Below are 15,619 nucleotides of genomic sequence, written 5' to 3' on the forward strand. Positions count from 1 at the left end.
TTCAGCTACATCAACCTCTACGGCAAGTACCCGCCGGGCCTGTTCGCCAACACCTGCCACGAGGGCGACAAGGGCCTCGCCTGCCCCGAGGACACCCCGCAGATCGAGCCCGGGCAGAAGGCCTCCGGCGCGGCCGCCGTCGCCGCGCCGGCCGCGGCCCTGGCGGCCGCTGCGGCCGTCTCGTTGCTCGTGTCCTGCTGAGGGGCCCGGATGGGCGATGGCCATTGTGAACAGAAACACGGAGGCTTTGAGTTTGAGGCCGTGACAGGCTGACAGCGCAACCGACTGCGTTTCTGTACCACTTTTTTCTGGATGGATGGTTCTCAAGATATCTGGATATGTTTTATATCTGAATGAAATCCGAAAAAGGGTGGTAGACAGGCAATGCTAACCAGCTAAACTCTGCTTTCACTTTTTGAACATGGTAAAATTTTGTGAAATGTATATAGGAGCAAAAACACACACGCAGTGCTGTCACCAGGCTGAAGATTTTGTAACCGTCTCTGGATTTACTTTTACATTACAGGGGCTCTAATTACGCTCGAGTGCAGCCCTTCTGAAAAATTAGGCATTATACACTGGAGTACATATCATTTCCTTGTCAGACATCAGTTATTTTCGCCATTTTTCATCTCAGGAAAACAGAACACGTTCTAAAATTGTAGCTATACTTGGCCATGCAGCCCGAGGCACGACGGCACGAAGCCCGCTTTTTTAGCCCGACACGAGCACGGCACGGCCCGGTGACATGTGGGCCCGGACTGGCCTGGGCCGCTGCTCAGGCCCGTGGGCTGGCACGGCACGGCCCGGCCCGGCAGCGGCCCGGCCACCCCCTCCCCCTCCACTGACTCCCCGCGGCCCAGCTGTTCGGCCCACCATCCCCGCGGCCCAGTTGGCCTCCCCCCTCCTAATATATAAGCGGAGCCGCACCCGCACGCCGCGGCGGCGGCGGCTCTCCCCCGCGCAGCGCCGCAACCCCATCCCACCCCCGAACCCTAACTCCCTCCACTCTTCCCCCAGCCTTCGAGCCTCCCAGCGCTCTCATCCAGCGGCGGCGGCGCGGGAGCCACGCGGGCTACTCCGGTGACTCTACCGCGCCGTCCGTGGCCCAGCTGCTCGTGCTTCCTCCCCTTCCCCCTCTCTCTGGCTGCTCGCGCCACAGTAGCCGCGCAACCTCGTGTTCGCGCGTCGTCGCCGACGCCTCGAGCTCCCGCTTCCCCGTGGCTCGCCGAATCCCCTCCATCCCCTTCTCTTCTCGTGGGATCCAACGTCGAGCGCCGCCATCGCCTCCTACAGTCCCGCCTCGGCTGCCGTGGGAACGAGCGCGCTGGCCCCAAGCTCCGTCCCGATACTAGATCCGGCCACGAGCTCCGCCCCGACGCCACGATCTCCGGCTGCTCGCTCACGCTTCCTCCCCTTCCCCCTCTCTCCGACTGCTCGTTCGAGGAGGCGTTCGCAACGGCCACCATCGGCGAGGTCCCCGACACCGTCTACGGGCTCGCGCTCTGCCGCGGCGACGCCGACTCCTCCTCCTGCAGGGCCTGCTTCCCCACTGTCTTCTACGGCTCCTGCCTTGTCCGCTACTCCGACCAGAACTTCCTCTCCATACCCTTCTCTTCTCGCCGGATCCGGCGTCGAGCGTCGCCACCGCCTCCCACCTCTCTCAGCCAGCGCCGCCCCTTCGCCACCCGCGCCCGCCCTGGAGGCGACGACGACGCCTCCGTTCCCCTCTCGTCGGGCTGCTGGGCCGGCATGGCCTGCTAAGACGCTCGGGCTTTTCAGGCCGGCTCGGCCCGAAAAATGGCCCGACAGGCCGTGCCTGGGCCGTTGGCCAGGCCCAGCGCCCGGTTCGGCCCGGCACGGGAGGCACGCGTGCCGTGCCGGCCCGACATCCTCCGGGCCGTGCCCGGGCCATGCCGAGCCGGGCCGGCCCGATGGCCAAGTATAATTGTAGCCCTGAGAATAACCAAGAGCTCATCCGGTACATCTGTGTAGTGAATTTCGTGGTTAATATGAAGCTCTGAACAAGCTCAACCAAGTATTAGAATGCAGAGTTGCACGAATGCACAGCCATATCTGTGTAGTGAATTCACCGTGGCTCCCTGGCCACCCGAGTAGCAGTAGAGTAACTTGCCAAATGCAAAGACAGTGACATCGCTACCGGTGAAAAATGGTCTGCTCGGATACCTTATCCGGCGCCCTCCAATGGGCACACGCCATGGCCACGCCCTCAAATCCTCGTCTCCTCCATCACTAACCTCGCATTCCCACGGCCCGCCATATCTGCCAAGTCAGCATCCCACTATATACCCAACACCATTAATCAAGCAGACACGTCGTTGCTACCAAGATCAAGAGGAAACACCACAGCCGCCGCGCCTTCCAGTACTCGAGGAAGAGGAACACCAGCAGCGCCATGGCCTCATCGACGACCGCCGCCGTGCTGTCCCCGCCGTCCGTGGCCGGGCTCCGCCTGGCGCCGTCTCCCCGCCGGGCGCGCGTGGCGTTCCGCGCGGCGCCGGCGAGGCGGTCCGTGGCGGCGCGCGCGGAGCTGAGCGCGTCGCTGGTGATCAGCCTGAGCACGGGCGTGTCGCTCTTCCTGGGCCGCTTCGTCTTCTTCAACTTCCAGCGGGAGAACGTGGCGAAGCAGGTGCCCGCGCAGAACGGCAAGACGCACTTCGACGCCGGCGACGAGCGCGCCAAGGAGTTCTCGGCCCTGCTCAAGTCCAACGACCCCGTGGGCTTCAACCTCGTCGACGTCCTCGCCTGGGGCTCGCTCGGCCACATCGTCGCCTACTACATCCTCGCCACCTCCAGCAACGGATACGACCCCAACTTCTTCTGAGCGCCTGGCCGTGTTCCTGAGCTTGTATTCTACAGTACTCCGTTTGTGTGTTTGGCTCTGCGCCATGCATGTATCTGATGCTCAAAGATTGGTTAATTTGGACAAGTAGTGCAACTGCGCGTGTATAGTGCCGCATGAATTTGATCTTCCTCTATGTCTCTGCCTTCTTCAGTTACTGTCCCTGTTTTAGTTGCCCGGTTCACTTGAGTTTATTCCGAACTACTTTTCAGCCATGGAACAGTGGTTTCCTCCCACAGCATTTCAGCATAAATATCAGCATAAGCCAAATTTCAGCATCAGCGAATAGGGAATGTCATGCGCAAAGCCAAAGCCAACCTATGTTGTGCTAGTTCATGACTTGAGAACAACACATACATCAGCAGATCAGATGTCTGATACAGTATAATAAGTGAACATTGGCCAGGGGAAAAGAACAAGCAAAAATAGCATTTCCAGGATCCGGGGAAGGGGAACCAAGGAGTAGTTTTACCGCAGTGTAGTGATTACCGGTGAAAACGGAGTTGATGTCACAAAACTGAAGTTTCTTAGAGTTGATGCCTAATAGATAACAAAAAAAACATTTTTTTAAGAATACCTACATGATGTTTTCTGACCGTGCAAACAAAAAAAAACAATTTGAACAAGTAGTGGGACCACATGGTTTTACTGCCACGTGAATTTGGTATTGGAAGAAGCAAGTGCAATTCAGTAAGTAATATCACTTGAACAACAATTTCATCAGTAACATAATAAACAATTCAATCTCATTACACGTCCAATATAGTAATCATCACATCACATTACACCACGGCAGCAGTGGACAGCAAACTCTGAACCGCTACAGAATTCTAAACCATGAAGGAAGGCATCAGAGAACGCCTCACGGTGGTTAGGCTCCCACATCTTTCTCGGATACTCTCTCGTGGTGGCTTCGGCTGTTCTAACATCTTGGGGTCCTCGATGACGCGGATCTTGCGCTGGCTCTTGGCATTCTCGGCCTCCTGGTAGCCCTCTCGGAGCTTACGCTTAGTAGCCAACATCTTGTCGGATTCACTACAACTGCTGCCAGCGACGGGAGTCCTCTTGGATGGAAATTTGGCCGACGTGTCTTTGATTTGCGTCTCGTCTTTGCCGTGGTGACGGTGATAGACTCCAGAGATCACCTAGGGTTCGGGTTGTTCTTTTTATTTGGGAGGAACAAGTAGAAAACCTAATAAACCGTACTATAGAGTGATAGAGAGAGGAGAGTGGATGGAAGTGTACAGACCATCGGAGGGCGCCGTCGAGGAGGATCCGGCCATCTCGTTCTGTCGGTGACGTTCTGCGCACGGGCAGCGATGGTCGGAGAAGAGTCGGCGAAGTCCGGCGACGCGGTGGGGTGCAGTGAGGCCGACGGTGATGACGGTGGCGTCTTCCCGTCGCTAGCTGCGCACCCTTACTAGATCGGACTTAGGGTTTGTTGGTGGGGCGGATTGGCTCACGGTGAACCTCGTACGATGAGCCGCCGGCCCCCACCACTTTATATAGCGCAGTGCGACGGGGCCCATCAACCATGTAGGGTTGGGCGCCCCCGATCAGGGCGCGTGACCAAGGCCCAATAGGCCGTTGGGCTTATTGGCTGGGAGATCAATCCGACATTCTCCCCCTTGATCTCACACTATTACTTTTATCTTTAAACTTTAAACTTCAATCTTTTTATCCTTACTCATTTCTTCACAGATGATGCATAGACCATGTTTCATCGTCACGGTCAATCGCCGATAGATTTAACAGCTACAATGCACGTCTCTAATCTAAAATAGATACTTTAACTTTTGGGCCCTTTATAGTCCAGGAATCATAGGCTTTCCCTTAAACTCATGCTGGCTACATGTTCTCTAAACACGTTGGGTGGTAAGCCTTTTGTAAGCGAATTCGCGAGCATCTTTTCGGTACTTATATGCTCAAGACTTATCATTTGATCCTGGACTCTATCCTTCACAACATAATACTTTATGTCAATGTGTTTGGCAGCACCACTTGACCTATTGTTGTGAGCATACTGTACTGCTGGATTATTATCGCAGTATAACTTCAGTGGTATATAGATGTCGTCAACCACTTTCAAACCAGGTATGAACTTCTTTAGCCAGTTCACCTGCCCCGTTGCCTCATAACACGTTACAAACTCGGCATACATTGTGGACGATGTAGTGACGGTTTGCTTTGAGCTTTTCCATGAAATAGCTCCCCCTGCGAGAGTGAACACATATCTAGACGTGGATTTTCTATTATCTCCCGCATAATCAGAATATGAATATCCCACTATATGGAGTGAATCAGATCTTCTATACGTCATCATGAGGCCTTTTGTTCCTTGCAAATAACGCAAGACTTTCTTTACCAATTTCCAGTGTTCTATTCCAGGATTGCTCTGGAATCTGCCAAGTAACCCGGTAACAAATGCCAAGTCAGGGCGCGTGCATGCTTGAGCATATTGCAAGCTTCCGACAGCTGAAGCATATGGAACCACTTTCATTTGATCGATCTCATATTGGTTCCTAGGGCATTGAAAATCTTCATATCTGTCGCCCTTGACTATAGAAGCAGGTGAGGGACTACATTTGTGCATACTGAATTTCTTTAAGATCTTTTCAATGTATGCCTTTTGTGACAGTCCTAATACCCCTTTACTTCTATCTCGGTGAATCTCGATCCCTAGAACGAACGAAGCTTCACCAAGATCTTTCATATCAGACTTTGAGGACAAAAACTTTTTTTTGTCTCCAGTAGTAGACTGACATCACTACTAGCAAGTAAGATATCATCCGCATACAGAACAAGAAAGATAAACTTCCCATTCTTAAACGTTGTATAGACACAATTGTCCTCAACATTCTCTTTAAACCCAAAATTCTTTATTGTCTGGTCAAAGTTCAAGTACCACTGTCTTGAAGCTTGTTTTAATCCATAAATGGATTTCTTTAGGCGGCATCCCATTCGTTCTTTTCCTTCTATGACAAAACCTTTTGGTTGTGCCATGTAGACATTTTCCTCTAGGTCTCCATTAAAAAATGCCATCTTTACATCCATCTGATATAATTCTAGATCGTAATGTGCCACTAATGCCATTATGATTCTGAAGGAATCTTTACATGAGACTGGAGAAAATATCTCATTGTAATCAATCCCCTCTCTTTGCGTAAAGCCTTTTGCCACAAGTCGGGCTTTATATCTCTCTATATTCCCTTGAAAGTCAAGTTTTGTCTTGTAGACCCATTTACAGCCTACTGTTTTGGCTCCTTTAGGAATTATTTCTAAATCTCAAACTTTATTGGCATTTATTGATTTTATTTCATCTTCCATGGCCTCAAGCCACTTTGATGAATGATCACTTCTCATGGCTTCTTCAAATGAGGTGGGATCATCCTCCATTTGAAACTCTTCAGTATTATAGATTTCATAATCATCAGAAATAGCTGATCTTCTAACTCTTTGAGACCTTCTAAGGGCCTCCATATTTGGCATATTTACTGTTTGAGGCTGTTGTTGCTCCCCCTCATGTGTGGCAATAGGTTATGTAGGATTCTGAACCATGGGTTCCTCATCCTCATTTGTTGTTGTCATAGGAGGAATAACAACAGGTGCTGGCACCACAACATCTTACGTTGTAGGTGTAGCAGCAGCAGGTAGCTCAAAAAATGGCTCCTGAACCATCGGAGTGGGTGCATACACCCGTTTCTCCTCAAGATTAATTTCTCGAGCTACCATGCTTCCCCTTATCATTTCATCCTCTAGGAAGACAGCGTGTCTCGTTTCCACAAACTTTGTATGTCTATCTGAACAGTAGAAATAAAAACCTTTTGACTTTTCTAGATAGCCAATGAAATGGTAACTTACTATTTTGGGATCTAACTTCCCAATACTTGGGTTAAATACTTTAGTCTCAGCAGGACTCCCCCACACTCGTAAGTGTTTTAGTGAGGGTACTCTTCCTATCCATAATTCATACGGTGTTTTGGGCACCGACTTACTTGATACTCTATTGAGAATATGAATGGTGGTTTTTAATGCCTCCATCCATAGGCTCAACGGTAAGATGGAGTAACTTATCATACTATGCACCATATCCATCAGGGTACGGTTACACCTTTTAGCTACTCCATTCTACTGAGGTTCGCCCGGTGTTGAATACTGGGCGACTATACCATTGTCCTGTAAGAACCTTGCAAAAGGTCTAGGAACTTGTTTATATGGGGTATGCCGACCGTAGTACCTCCCATGATCAGACCTGACTATCTTAATCTTTAAATCATGCTGATTTTTAACTTCTGCTTTAAATATTTTGAATTTATCCAACGCTTCTGTTCTTTCTTTAATTGGATAAATGTAGCCAAAACGAGAGTAATCGTCTGTGAATATTATGAATGAATCATAACCATCCACACTTTTCATAGGAAAAGGACCACATATGTCTGTGTAAATTATCTCTAAAATTCCTGTGCTTCGTTTGGCATCCTTTTTAATTTTCTTTACATACTTTCCTTTTATGCAATCTCTACATTGTTCTAAATCTGAGAGCTCTAATGGAGGAAGAATATCATTCTTAACTAGTCTTTCTATTCTCTCCCTCGAAATATGGCCTAAACGATAGTGCCATAATTTCGACAACGCATCATAAGCTCTCTTTCGTTTTCTGTTTGCATTGTTCGATGATGATACATTCTTATTCACATCACATACGGAATTCACATTTTCACGAAGTGATAACAAATAAAGCTCGTCTTGTCGGAAGGCAAGACCAATACATCTATTATTAAACAATATCTGACATTTGCCATTTCCAAAATGGCAATCATAACCATCATGGTCCAACTTTGATACACTAATCAAGTTTCTTTGCAAAGAAGGTACATAAAGAACATCTCTAAGAAAAAGTATGAAGCCATCAGCAAGCTCTAGTGGAAGATCGCCAATGGCCTCAACATCTGCTTGTACTCCATTTGCGACTTTAATGAAACTTTCGCTTCTTTGCAAAGTTCTCATCAAACGGAATCCTTGTAAAGAATTAGCAACATAAATAGTTACACCTGAATCAATCCACCAAGTAGATTTTGAAAACTTGACATACAAGGATTCATTTACAAACGTAATAATGTTCTCACCTTTATTTTTCATAATCATTTTTAGGAAATCGGAACAATTCTTCTTATAATGTCCCGTCTTCTTACAATAGAGACATTGGTCTTTATCCACTGGGAATTGCTTGTTCTGAGACTGTTGCATGGGACCCTTTCCAGATAACTTGGAGGAAGAGCTGTTATTATAGTTCATTTTCTTATTATCTTTTAGGTAGTTGATAGTACCACCCTATGAAACTTTTATTCTTTCCTCCTCCTGCACACACATGGCTATGAGCTTTTCTAGATCCAATTTCTCGGGCTGTATGCTGTAATTAACAATAAAAGTGTCAAATTCTTTAGGCAAAGAAGCAAAAATCAAATGAATAAGAAACTCATCCTTAAGTGCCAAATTCATTGGTTTGAGCTTAGATACCAAATTGCTCATTCTCAGTATGTGCTCTCTAATGCCACTGCCGCCACCAGAGTACCTTTCTGTCACCAGCTGCTTGATCAGCTGGGTTGCATGTCTTTGAAGAGCCAATGAACTGACTCTTTATTCTTTCTAGGTACTCTGTGATCGTGTCACAGTCTAGAATTGAGCCCACTATTACAGGTTTAATTGTATTCTTTATCACAACCAAACATTTCTTATTGGCTGTGACCCACTTTCTATGTTCGAGGTCAAAAGACATTTTTACGGGAGCAAAGTCCCGCTCTCTATTCTGCCATGAAGCATCAGTCTCCCTCACCGGTGCCACAGGTTTTTTAGGACACGATGTGGTGACTACCTAGTCAACCTCAGCCAAAATGAAGGCCAAGTCGATCTTTTTCTTTCATTCAATGTAGTTATCCCCTTTAAGAGTTGGGATATCTTTGATATAAGCCATCAAGGAGTATCCTCCTGAAAACACAATTTCTCTTTAAAGTGAGAACATAATATAAAAAAACAACAACAATTTGCATGCCTTAGTTTCAACGTTGGTCAAAATTAAAACATACAATTGTTTTATACATTAAATCTACATCACCGTTGGGCAGAAATAGAAATAATGCATAATCATTAAAATCATAATATTGCTATTAACAATGTTGGTCAGAAAATAACAATATCATAATCAACTCATATTCATTTCTTGGCTCTTAAAATTAAATTCCCCCGTTGGTTCGAATTTAATTAAAAGTCCATAACAACTTTAAATATGCAGCGGAAACTTTGAATAAAATTCTCATGATAATATTTTCCAGAAGCAACTTTACTATTTACTGAACAAAAAATATCGTTGGATAAATTTTGTACAGAAATTATCATCAAATTCAATTCAAATTCATCAAATATGAATCAAATCAGTTTCTGGAAAAGGAAAAAACTGAATAATTTTTTACTGTGCATTTGGCCCGGTCCAGCAGCAGTGCGCGCGGCCTAGTGCCAAAAGCCGGTTCACGCAGACGCGCGCGGCGCCTCCCCCCGCGCCCAGGCCGCAACCTAGGCCTGGGCCGGGAATTACCTTTCCCTCCTGGGCTTAAAATGGCCCGATGCACTGCTGGCTGTCGATCGACGGTCCTCCTTTCATTTTAGCCGAATGAAAACCCGCGACGGCCGCGGCTCCCCTAAACCCTAGGTCATTCTCTCCTTCCCCTTCTCTCTCATCGCGCAGCTCTCTGAGAACCAGCCGCAGCAGCAGCCGTCCTCGGTGGCCGAGGGAGAAGAAGAACGGCTCCGCCCCGTGCCCTCTCGCCGGCGTGCGTGCTCGCCCGAGGCTGAGCACGCCGCCGTCGAGGGGCTGCATGGTGGTGCCCTGTTGCCGTGACCGCACGTGCGAGGTGCCGGGCGGCTCGTTGTTCTGTCCCACGCGCCGTTCGGGAGCGACGCCACGGTCTCCTTTCCGCGCGGTGGCGATGCCGCCGGCGGTGGGAAAAGCCCAGGTAGGCTTCCTATCTTTAGGGTTAGGGTTGGTTCTATTGGATCCGAATCGAATTCGAAATCCACTTTTTTTCTTTTCATTCGTTTTTCTTTGCTTTTGATTTGGAAACCCTAGATCTACACCCTAGGCTGACGAACTGCTAGGGTTAGGGTTCTTTGTTGAAACCGTGTCCACTTTTCCCGTACCCGATCTGATCTAGGGTTAGAGTTCGATTTACTTTTCTTTCCCCGATCCAGATCTACGAACTAGACAGGCCTCTGATACCATTGATAGACTCCAGAGATCACCTAGGGTAGCATCTAGTCGGGTTGTTCTTTTTATTTGGGAGGAACAAGTAGAAAACCTAATGAACCATACTACAGAGTGATAGAGAGAGGAGAGTGGATGGAAGTGTACAGACCATCGGAGGACGCCATCGAGGAGGATCCGACCATCTCGTTCTGTCGGTGACGTTCTGCGCACGGACAGCGATGGTCGGAGAAGAGTCGGTGAAGTCCGGCGACGCAGTGGGGTGCAGTGAGGCCGACGGTGATGACGGTGACGTCTTCCCGTCGCTGGCTGCGCACCTTTACTAGATCGGACTTAGGGTTTGTTGGTGGGGCGGATTGGCTCACGGTGAACCTCGTACGATGAGCCGCCGGCCTCCACCATTTTATATAGCGCAGTGCGACAGAGGCCCACCAACCATATAGGGTTGGGCGCCCCTGATTAGGACGCATGACCAAGACCCAATAGGCCGTTGGGCTTATCCAACAGACGGCGGTCCTCTTGATGGAAATTTGGCCGGCGTGTCTTTGGTTTGCGTCTCTTCTTTGCCGGTGGTGACGGGAGTCCTCTTGGATGGAAATTTGTCGTGTGTGTCGTTGATTCGCGTCTCGTCTTTGCCGTTGGCGACGTGCACATTGGTGTTGACGACGAAGGCGAGTCTCTCTTTCTCGGGCGGCATCAGACGAGACAGGTTGTTAAGGGCCTCCATAGCTGCTTTGGCGCTGTCCAGTTCGCTGTCAACGGCTGACCGCCACCCGCGCACAACGTCGCGCGTGAGGCTGCGGATCCGGGCTGACTCGTGCTGCCCCAGGGTGGAGACGGACTTAGCAAGGTCGCCGGATGCCAGAGCCCTCGACGACACGGGCACCTCCAGCAGCGTGACGAGGGACTCCGCCATCGCGCCGTCGAGAGCCAAGCAGAGCTGCTCCGCTCTCTCGTCGTCATCTTCGGCGTCGCACAGCATCTCGACGATTCTGCCCCTTAGGGACCGGAACTCGTCGCGGGAGATGGACGGTGGGCAGCTTAGATGGCGGCGTCGATGTGACCGAACGCCGAGAAAAAGCGCTTCCAGCGGCGAAGCGGGCCTAGCCCTGACATGGCGGCGGCCGGCGGCGTGTCAAACCCTAGCTAGCCTACCGATTTTGTGGCTGTGCGGCCTGCGGGTGGATGGATGCAGTGGCGGTGAGAAGGAGAGGATATGCAATGTGAGTTGAGAGAGCTGCCATTGATTTCCTTATAAATGGCCCGCAGGCGAGTTCGACACAAGAACGGATTAGCATGGCGGCTTAACGCGCACGCAATGTGACGCGTTTCGGCAGGATATTCAGATCCGGATTTGCTTATGAAGTTACAGTATCATGCAGTAGCTCACTCTGCCGATCCAACAGCATTGGCCGCTTGATGGTTGAATCCAACAAGCCTGGCGCCTGATTTTTGTGGCCATGCGTTTGTTCCGAACGCATGGGTTTCATTGAATTTATAATTATGTTATATCGTATTAGCCCACATAAAACATCATGGCAGATCTCAGCATAAACTACCAAGGTGACGAGATCCCTTTTTGAACATTATTGTGACCATAGCAAAAGTACACAGGTGGCATTCCAGAATCCAGAGAACCCAGAAGTACAATAAACTCACGTTCATAAAGAAATTACTAGCAAAATCGAGTTGCTGGTACAAAAACGAAAATTTGTAAGGCGATTGATGCCTAATAAGTTACAGTGAACAATCTTTCAACAATGCCTACACAAAGGCTGACTGGCATAATTTTCTAACCTCAAGTAGGTACAATGTCCGGAGAAGAGGGCAGGAAGCGAACGAGGATGGTACCGATGGCTATGCATAGCAGCACAAACTGGACCGAGCAGAACAAGGAGGCTCTGCTAGCTCTGGCCTGCAGCTTCAGAACTTCTGAAGTCTCGGAGAGCTCCTTGCATTGTGACTCTAGTTTATCCACCATCTCCTCCAGCATCATCACCCTGTTCTCGGCGTGCCTCAGTTTAGTTTCTAAGGATTTGTGATCCGCCGGAAGGGATTTCTGTGCCTCGTTAAGAGCAAATTGATCCATGGTCAGGAGTTTCCAATCCTGTGAAGCTCTTGTAAGGATAAAACACTGAATCTCTGCCTCCATCTTCTCCAAGAGCAATTGGTCTACATCAGAATGTAGAGACAGCAGATCGTTGTTACATGCTATGGTATTCTGTGGTTGTACTTGGCTGAGTGCATCTAGTTCAAGTATTTTTGAATCCTGCTCACTGATGACCATGGTGGCTTCTTCCAGCTTTGACTCGAGCATCTTTATCTTCTCATTTAATTCTTCTACAGGTGAGCTGCTCCATTCTATTTCACTTTGGTTACTTGTGGAATCTTCGTCAGTTTCTTTCCTGATTGCCACAAGCTTTTGGATCTCTGCAATATATATGGAAAGAAACAGTCAATGGAAAGCACTTGACAGGGGCAGAATAAGATTTTCTTAGAACAAAAACCATGTTTTTGTAGGAAAAGCTAAATAAGGTTTCAGCAGATCATAAAGATATATAGATGAGTTATGGCCATGCAGCATATGTTAATTGGCACAACGAAATTTACAATAGTATTTCTCAGAAGAAGCAAAATAAGCATGGAAAAGATGCTAGCTGAATACAACAACGAATACTCCACTTCGAAGAAGTTACGAAGCATGTAAATTACTCATTTTCAGCTGAAAATTCTAAAGTACACAAGTATATCACAGCACAGGGAAATTCTAGCAGGTGTTTAGCAATCAACAATTGCGGTAGATAATTACAGTAGACTTCGTATTCTTGGGAAAAAACCATGACCTTTGAACTGCTTGATGGCTATGATATGCCAATCAAAATGGCAAAAGGTCAAAGCTACTGCATTTGTTTTAGAAACAAGCATGCCTTCACCTTGACCAGCTCTTATTACAGGCAAAATAATTGTTTAGACAAAAAGCAAACAAGGACCATTTGGCAGGATGCTCTTAGCTAAACTCTTCTAGTGGAGCAAACTCATTCAAACAGTGGTGTTTTACTGAATCAACCACCATCAGCATTCCAGCAAATAGAGTAGCCCACATCATAAACCTAAATTAATTAATCTCATTGAGAAAATCCAGGGCATCACCTCAAACTAAAAGATCGAAGATGCCTGCATGTCCATCAAAAAGTAGTAATGAACAATTATGACACTTAGATCATTAATCAAGCATACCAAACAACAATCAACTTTGTCTCTTCAAAATCATGAGACGCCATGCAACGAGCAGAATTCCAATACGTAATAGTCTCTAATAGGCAAGGTTTGAATAATTTGAAAGTTCGCAAGTTAAGATGGTAGTGAGGAATCCAAACCATACCATTCTCAAGCGCTTCTTGTGCCGACTGAAGCAACGCTACCGACTCAGCATACGGATCCAAACCTGAATGAGTCCCTTCATTCCCAAACTTGCCGACACTCGCTTCATCAAAGATATGATTGTTGGAATCGGAGTCACAGTTCCCCAATCTCCCTACTACACTCCCATTCTCCTTGTAGAAACCTCCTGTAGCATACCGCAGGTCCCCACTTGGAGGTTCGTCGTCACTTTGATGACCATCAGGGAATAGAACCTTGTGAACACCGTTGCTTGTGACGCCAGCACTAGATCGCCGCGCATGAGCAGCGTTAGAGCTTCGGAGGTTGGACTCGACGCTGGAGCGAGAATTCTCTGCTTCAGCAGGGGAGGAGGCGCCGCGCACACTAGCGCCGCGCACACGAGCAGAACGAATGCCCTTGCCGTGAGCCGCGCCGGTGGCGCGGGCTCGCGCCCTGTCGCGCTCCCGGCCGAAGCCGACGGACGAGAAGTCGTGGCGCGGCGCGCTGGCGGCCGTGGACAACTTGCTGGTGCGGTCGTCGCTGTTGTCCGAATCGGCGCCGCCAGCTCCCACCGAGAAACCGGCGGTGGCAATCAGGTGGCCCAGAATCGGGTCCAACCTAGTCAGCGCCGGCGCCGGCGGTGGGGACGCCTCCAGCGGCACGAAGCTGGACTCCACGGACGCGACCGAGCTCTCGACCTCCTCTGCAGCCGCGTCCTGCTTTCCCTTGGACTCGTCGGCGGCAGGACCGTAACGACGCTTGTGAAGCTGCGCCGCCAAGTCCTCACCCGCGCTAGCTCCAGCGCCGGTACCGGTCCCGGGGCTCGCCGGAGACCCCTCGTGGTGCTGCTCGCGCGGGATACGGCGCCACCGGCGGAGCCCGAGGCCCTTGGTGACCGGTTCGGCCGGCCGTGTCTGCGGCTCCGGCTCCGTCGCCGGCGCTGGCGCCGGCGACTCGCCCACCGACTCGCCGACGCTGTTGGCGCCGGAATCCATGCCGCCCGCCACCGGAATTGACGTCGGAGGCCGCGGCTTCAGAAGCCGGATGGGATGAGTTGCGGCATCGGAGGACGGGAGGCACGAGTCCTTGGGATCGGCGCGAGCCCTTGGTGGGGGCTCTTGGGATCGGAATTCCCCAGCTCGGGCCTGGCCGCCTGGAGCTGGAGATCCAGGGAGTGGAAGGCGAGAGGAAACAGACAGTAACAGTAAACAAACCAGAAAAAGGCTGATTTTTTTGTTCCCCTTATCGTTGTGGACTTGTGGTGTTCGCTGTACGCGGCTAGTTCTTTGTGTGGGTCCCGTGTCCTAGCTGGCGGGCCCTACAAAGTACACACTAGCCGGCGTCATGCAGAATCCGGGTCACCGGTCACCGGCCGCCGGCTGTTACTGCAATCGGGCCGCACGAAAAGTGGTTGGGCTCGCCGCCGCACCGCTTACTCTGGGCCCAACTACAGACACGCATTCACGGCCCAGGAGCAACGGCAATTGTGGTACGCCTATCCGCCGACCGGTGGCAGATAGCACCAGCCGACCCGAAACCGCCCCCGCAAACCACCCCCAAGTCCCAACACACACAAACCCAACTTCCTTCACCAAATAGGACCAAATTCAATTGTGTCGTTAACAGCTACACAGTAAAATCCAAAATAGCTGATATCAGCACATATTCTATGCTTTTTTAAGTAAAAAAAAGTCATAACTCCTAAAGCAGGTATTATAATTATAATCCGATTACATTATCGTGTTCCTTGCAATAAACTTTTCAAAACACGACCCCACATGAATACATTTCGATAAAAATTTTTAAAGAACATTTATCTCATGACGAACATGTATTTAAAAATAATCGTCGAACATCACATTAACAATACAAGAACATAAAAAAATATAGAACATCATATGTATACTACGCGAACATCACATATATCATGAAATTAAAAAATAAAATATATCCTAGAACATCAATGTATACTACCGAACATCACAAATACATCATAGAACAACACATTAACATTACACAAACATCATAAAAATATAGCATAGAACATCATATGTATACTACGTGAATATAAAAAATATCATGAAATCGAAAATAAAATAATAAAATTGGTGAAGTAATTA

At 49.0% G+C, this 15,619-nt stretch overlaps 2 protein-coding genes and 1 pseudogene across 2 annotated transcripts; 1 reads left to right on the plus strand and 2 right to left on the minus strand.

The window, feature by feature from the left end:
- Window positions 1-2,325: 2,325 nt before the first annotated feature.
- On the plus strand, window positions 2,326-3,016 carry LOC136551993 (photosystem I reaction center subunit V, chloroplastic-like). Its single transcript, XM_066543536.1, has one exon. It carries the CDS (start codon window positions 2,417-2,419, stop codon window positions 2,843-2,845), a length of 429 nt encoding a protein of 142 aa, XP_066399633.1. The 5' UTR covers window positions 2,326-2,416; the 3' UTR covers window positions 2,846-3,016.
- A 597-nt stretch (window positions 3,017-3,613) lies between these two features.
- On the minus strand, window positions 3,614-11,234 carry LOC136551994 (probable mediator of RNA polymerase II transcription subunit 26c; annotated as a pseudogene).
- A 529-nt stretch (window positions 11,235-11,763) lies between these two features.
- LOC136551995 (WPP domain-interacting protein 2-like) lies at window positions 11,764-14,727 on the minus strand. The gene is made up of 2 exons (XM_066543537.1): window positions 13,501-14,727; window positions 11,764-12,548 (listed from the first exon to the last, which is right to left on the minus strand). Exons 1-2 carry the CDS (start codon window positions 14,492-14,494, stop codon window positions 11,917-11,919), a joined length of 1,626 nt encoding a protein of 541 aa, XP_066399634.1. The 5' UTR covers window positions 14,495-14,727; the 3' UTR covers window positions 11,764-11,916.
- Window positions 14,728-15,619: the final 892 nt, after the last annotated feature.

Source organism: Miscanthus floridulus, chromosome 4, assembly GCF_019320115.1.
Source record: "Miscanthus floridulus cultivar M001 chromosome 4, ASM1932011v1, whole genome shotgun sequence".
Taxonomy (NCBI): Eukaryota; Viridiplantae; Streptophyta; class Magnoliopsida; order Poales; family Poaceae; genus Miscanthus; species Miscanthus floridulus.

What these genes read in the sequence shown, in the direction of transcription:
- LOC136551993 (XM_066543536.1), top strand. Translation starts at nt 2,417, where the DNA reads ATGGCCTCATCGACGACCGCCGCCGTGCTGTCCCCGCCGTCCGTGGCC.
- LOC136551995 (XM_066543537.1), bottom strand. Translation starts at nt 14,494, where the DNA reads ATGGATTCCGGCGCCAACAGCGTCGGCGAGTCGGTGGGCGAGTCGCCG. An exon ending in ACAAGAAGCGCTTGAGAATG is followed by an intron (nt 12,549 to 13,500) that starts GTATGGTTTGGA and finishes TATATATTGCAG; the next exon opens with AGATCCAAAAGCTTGTGGCA.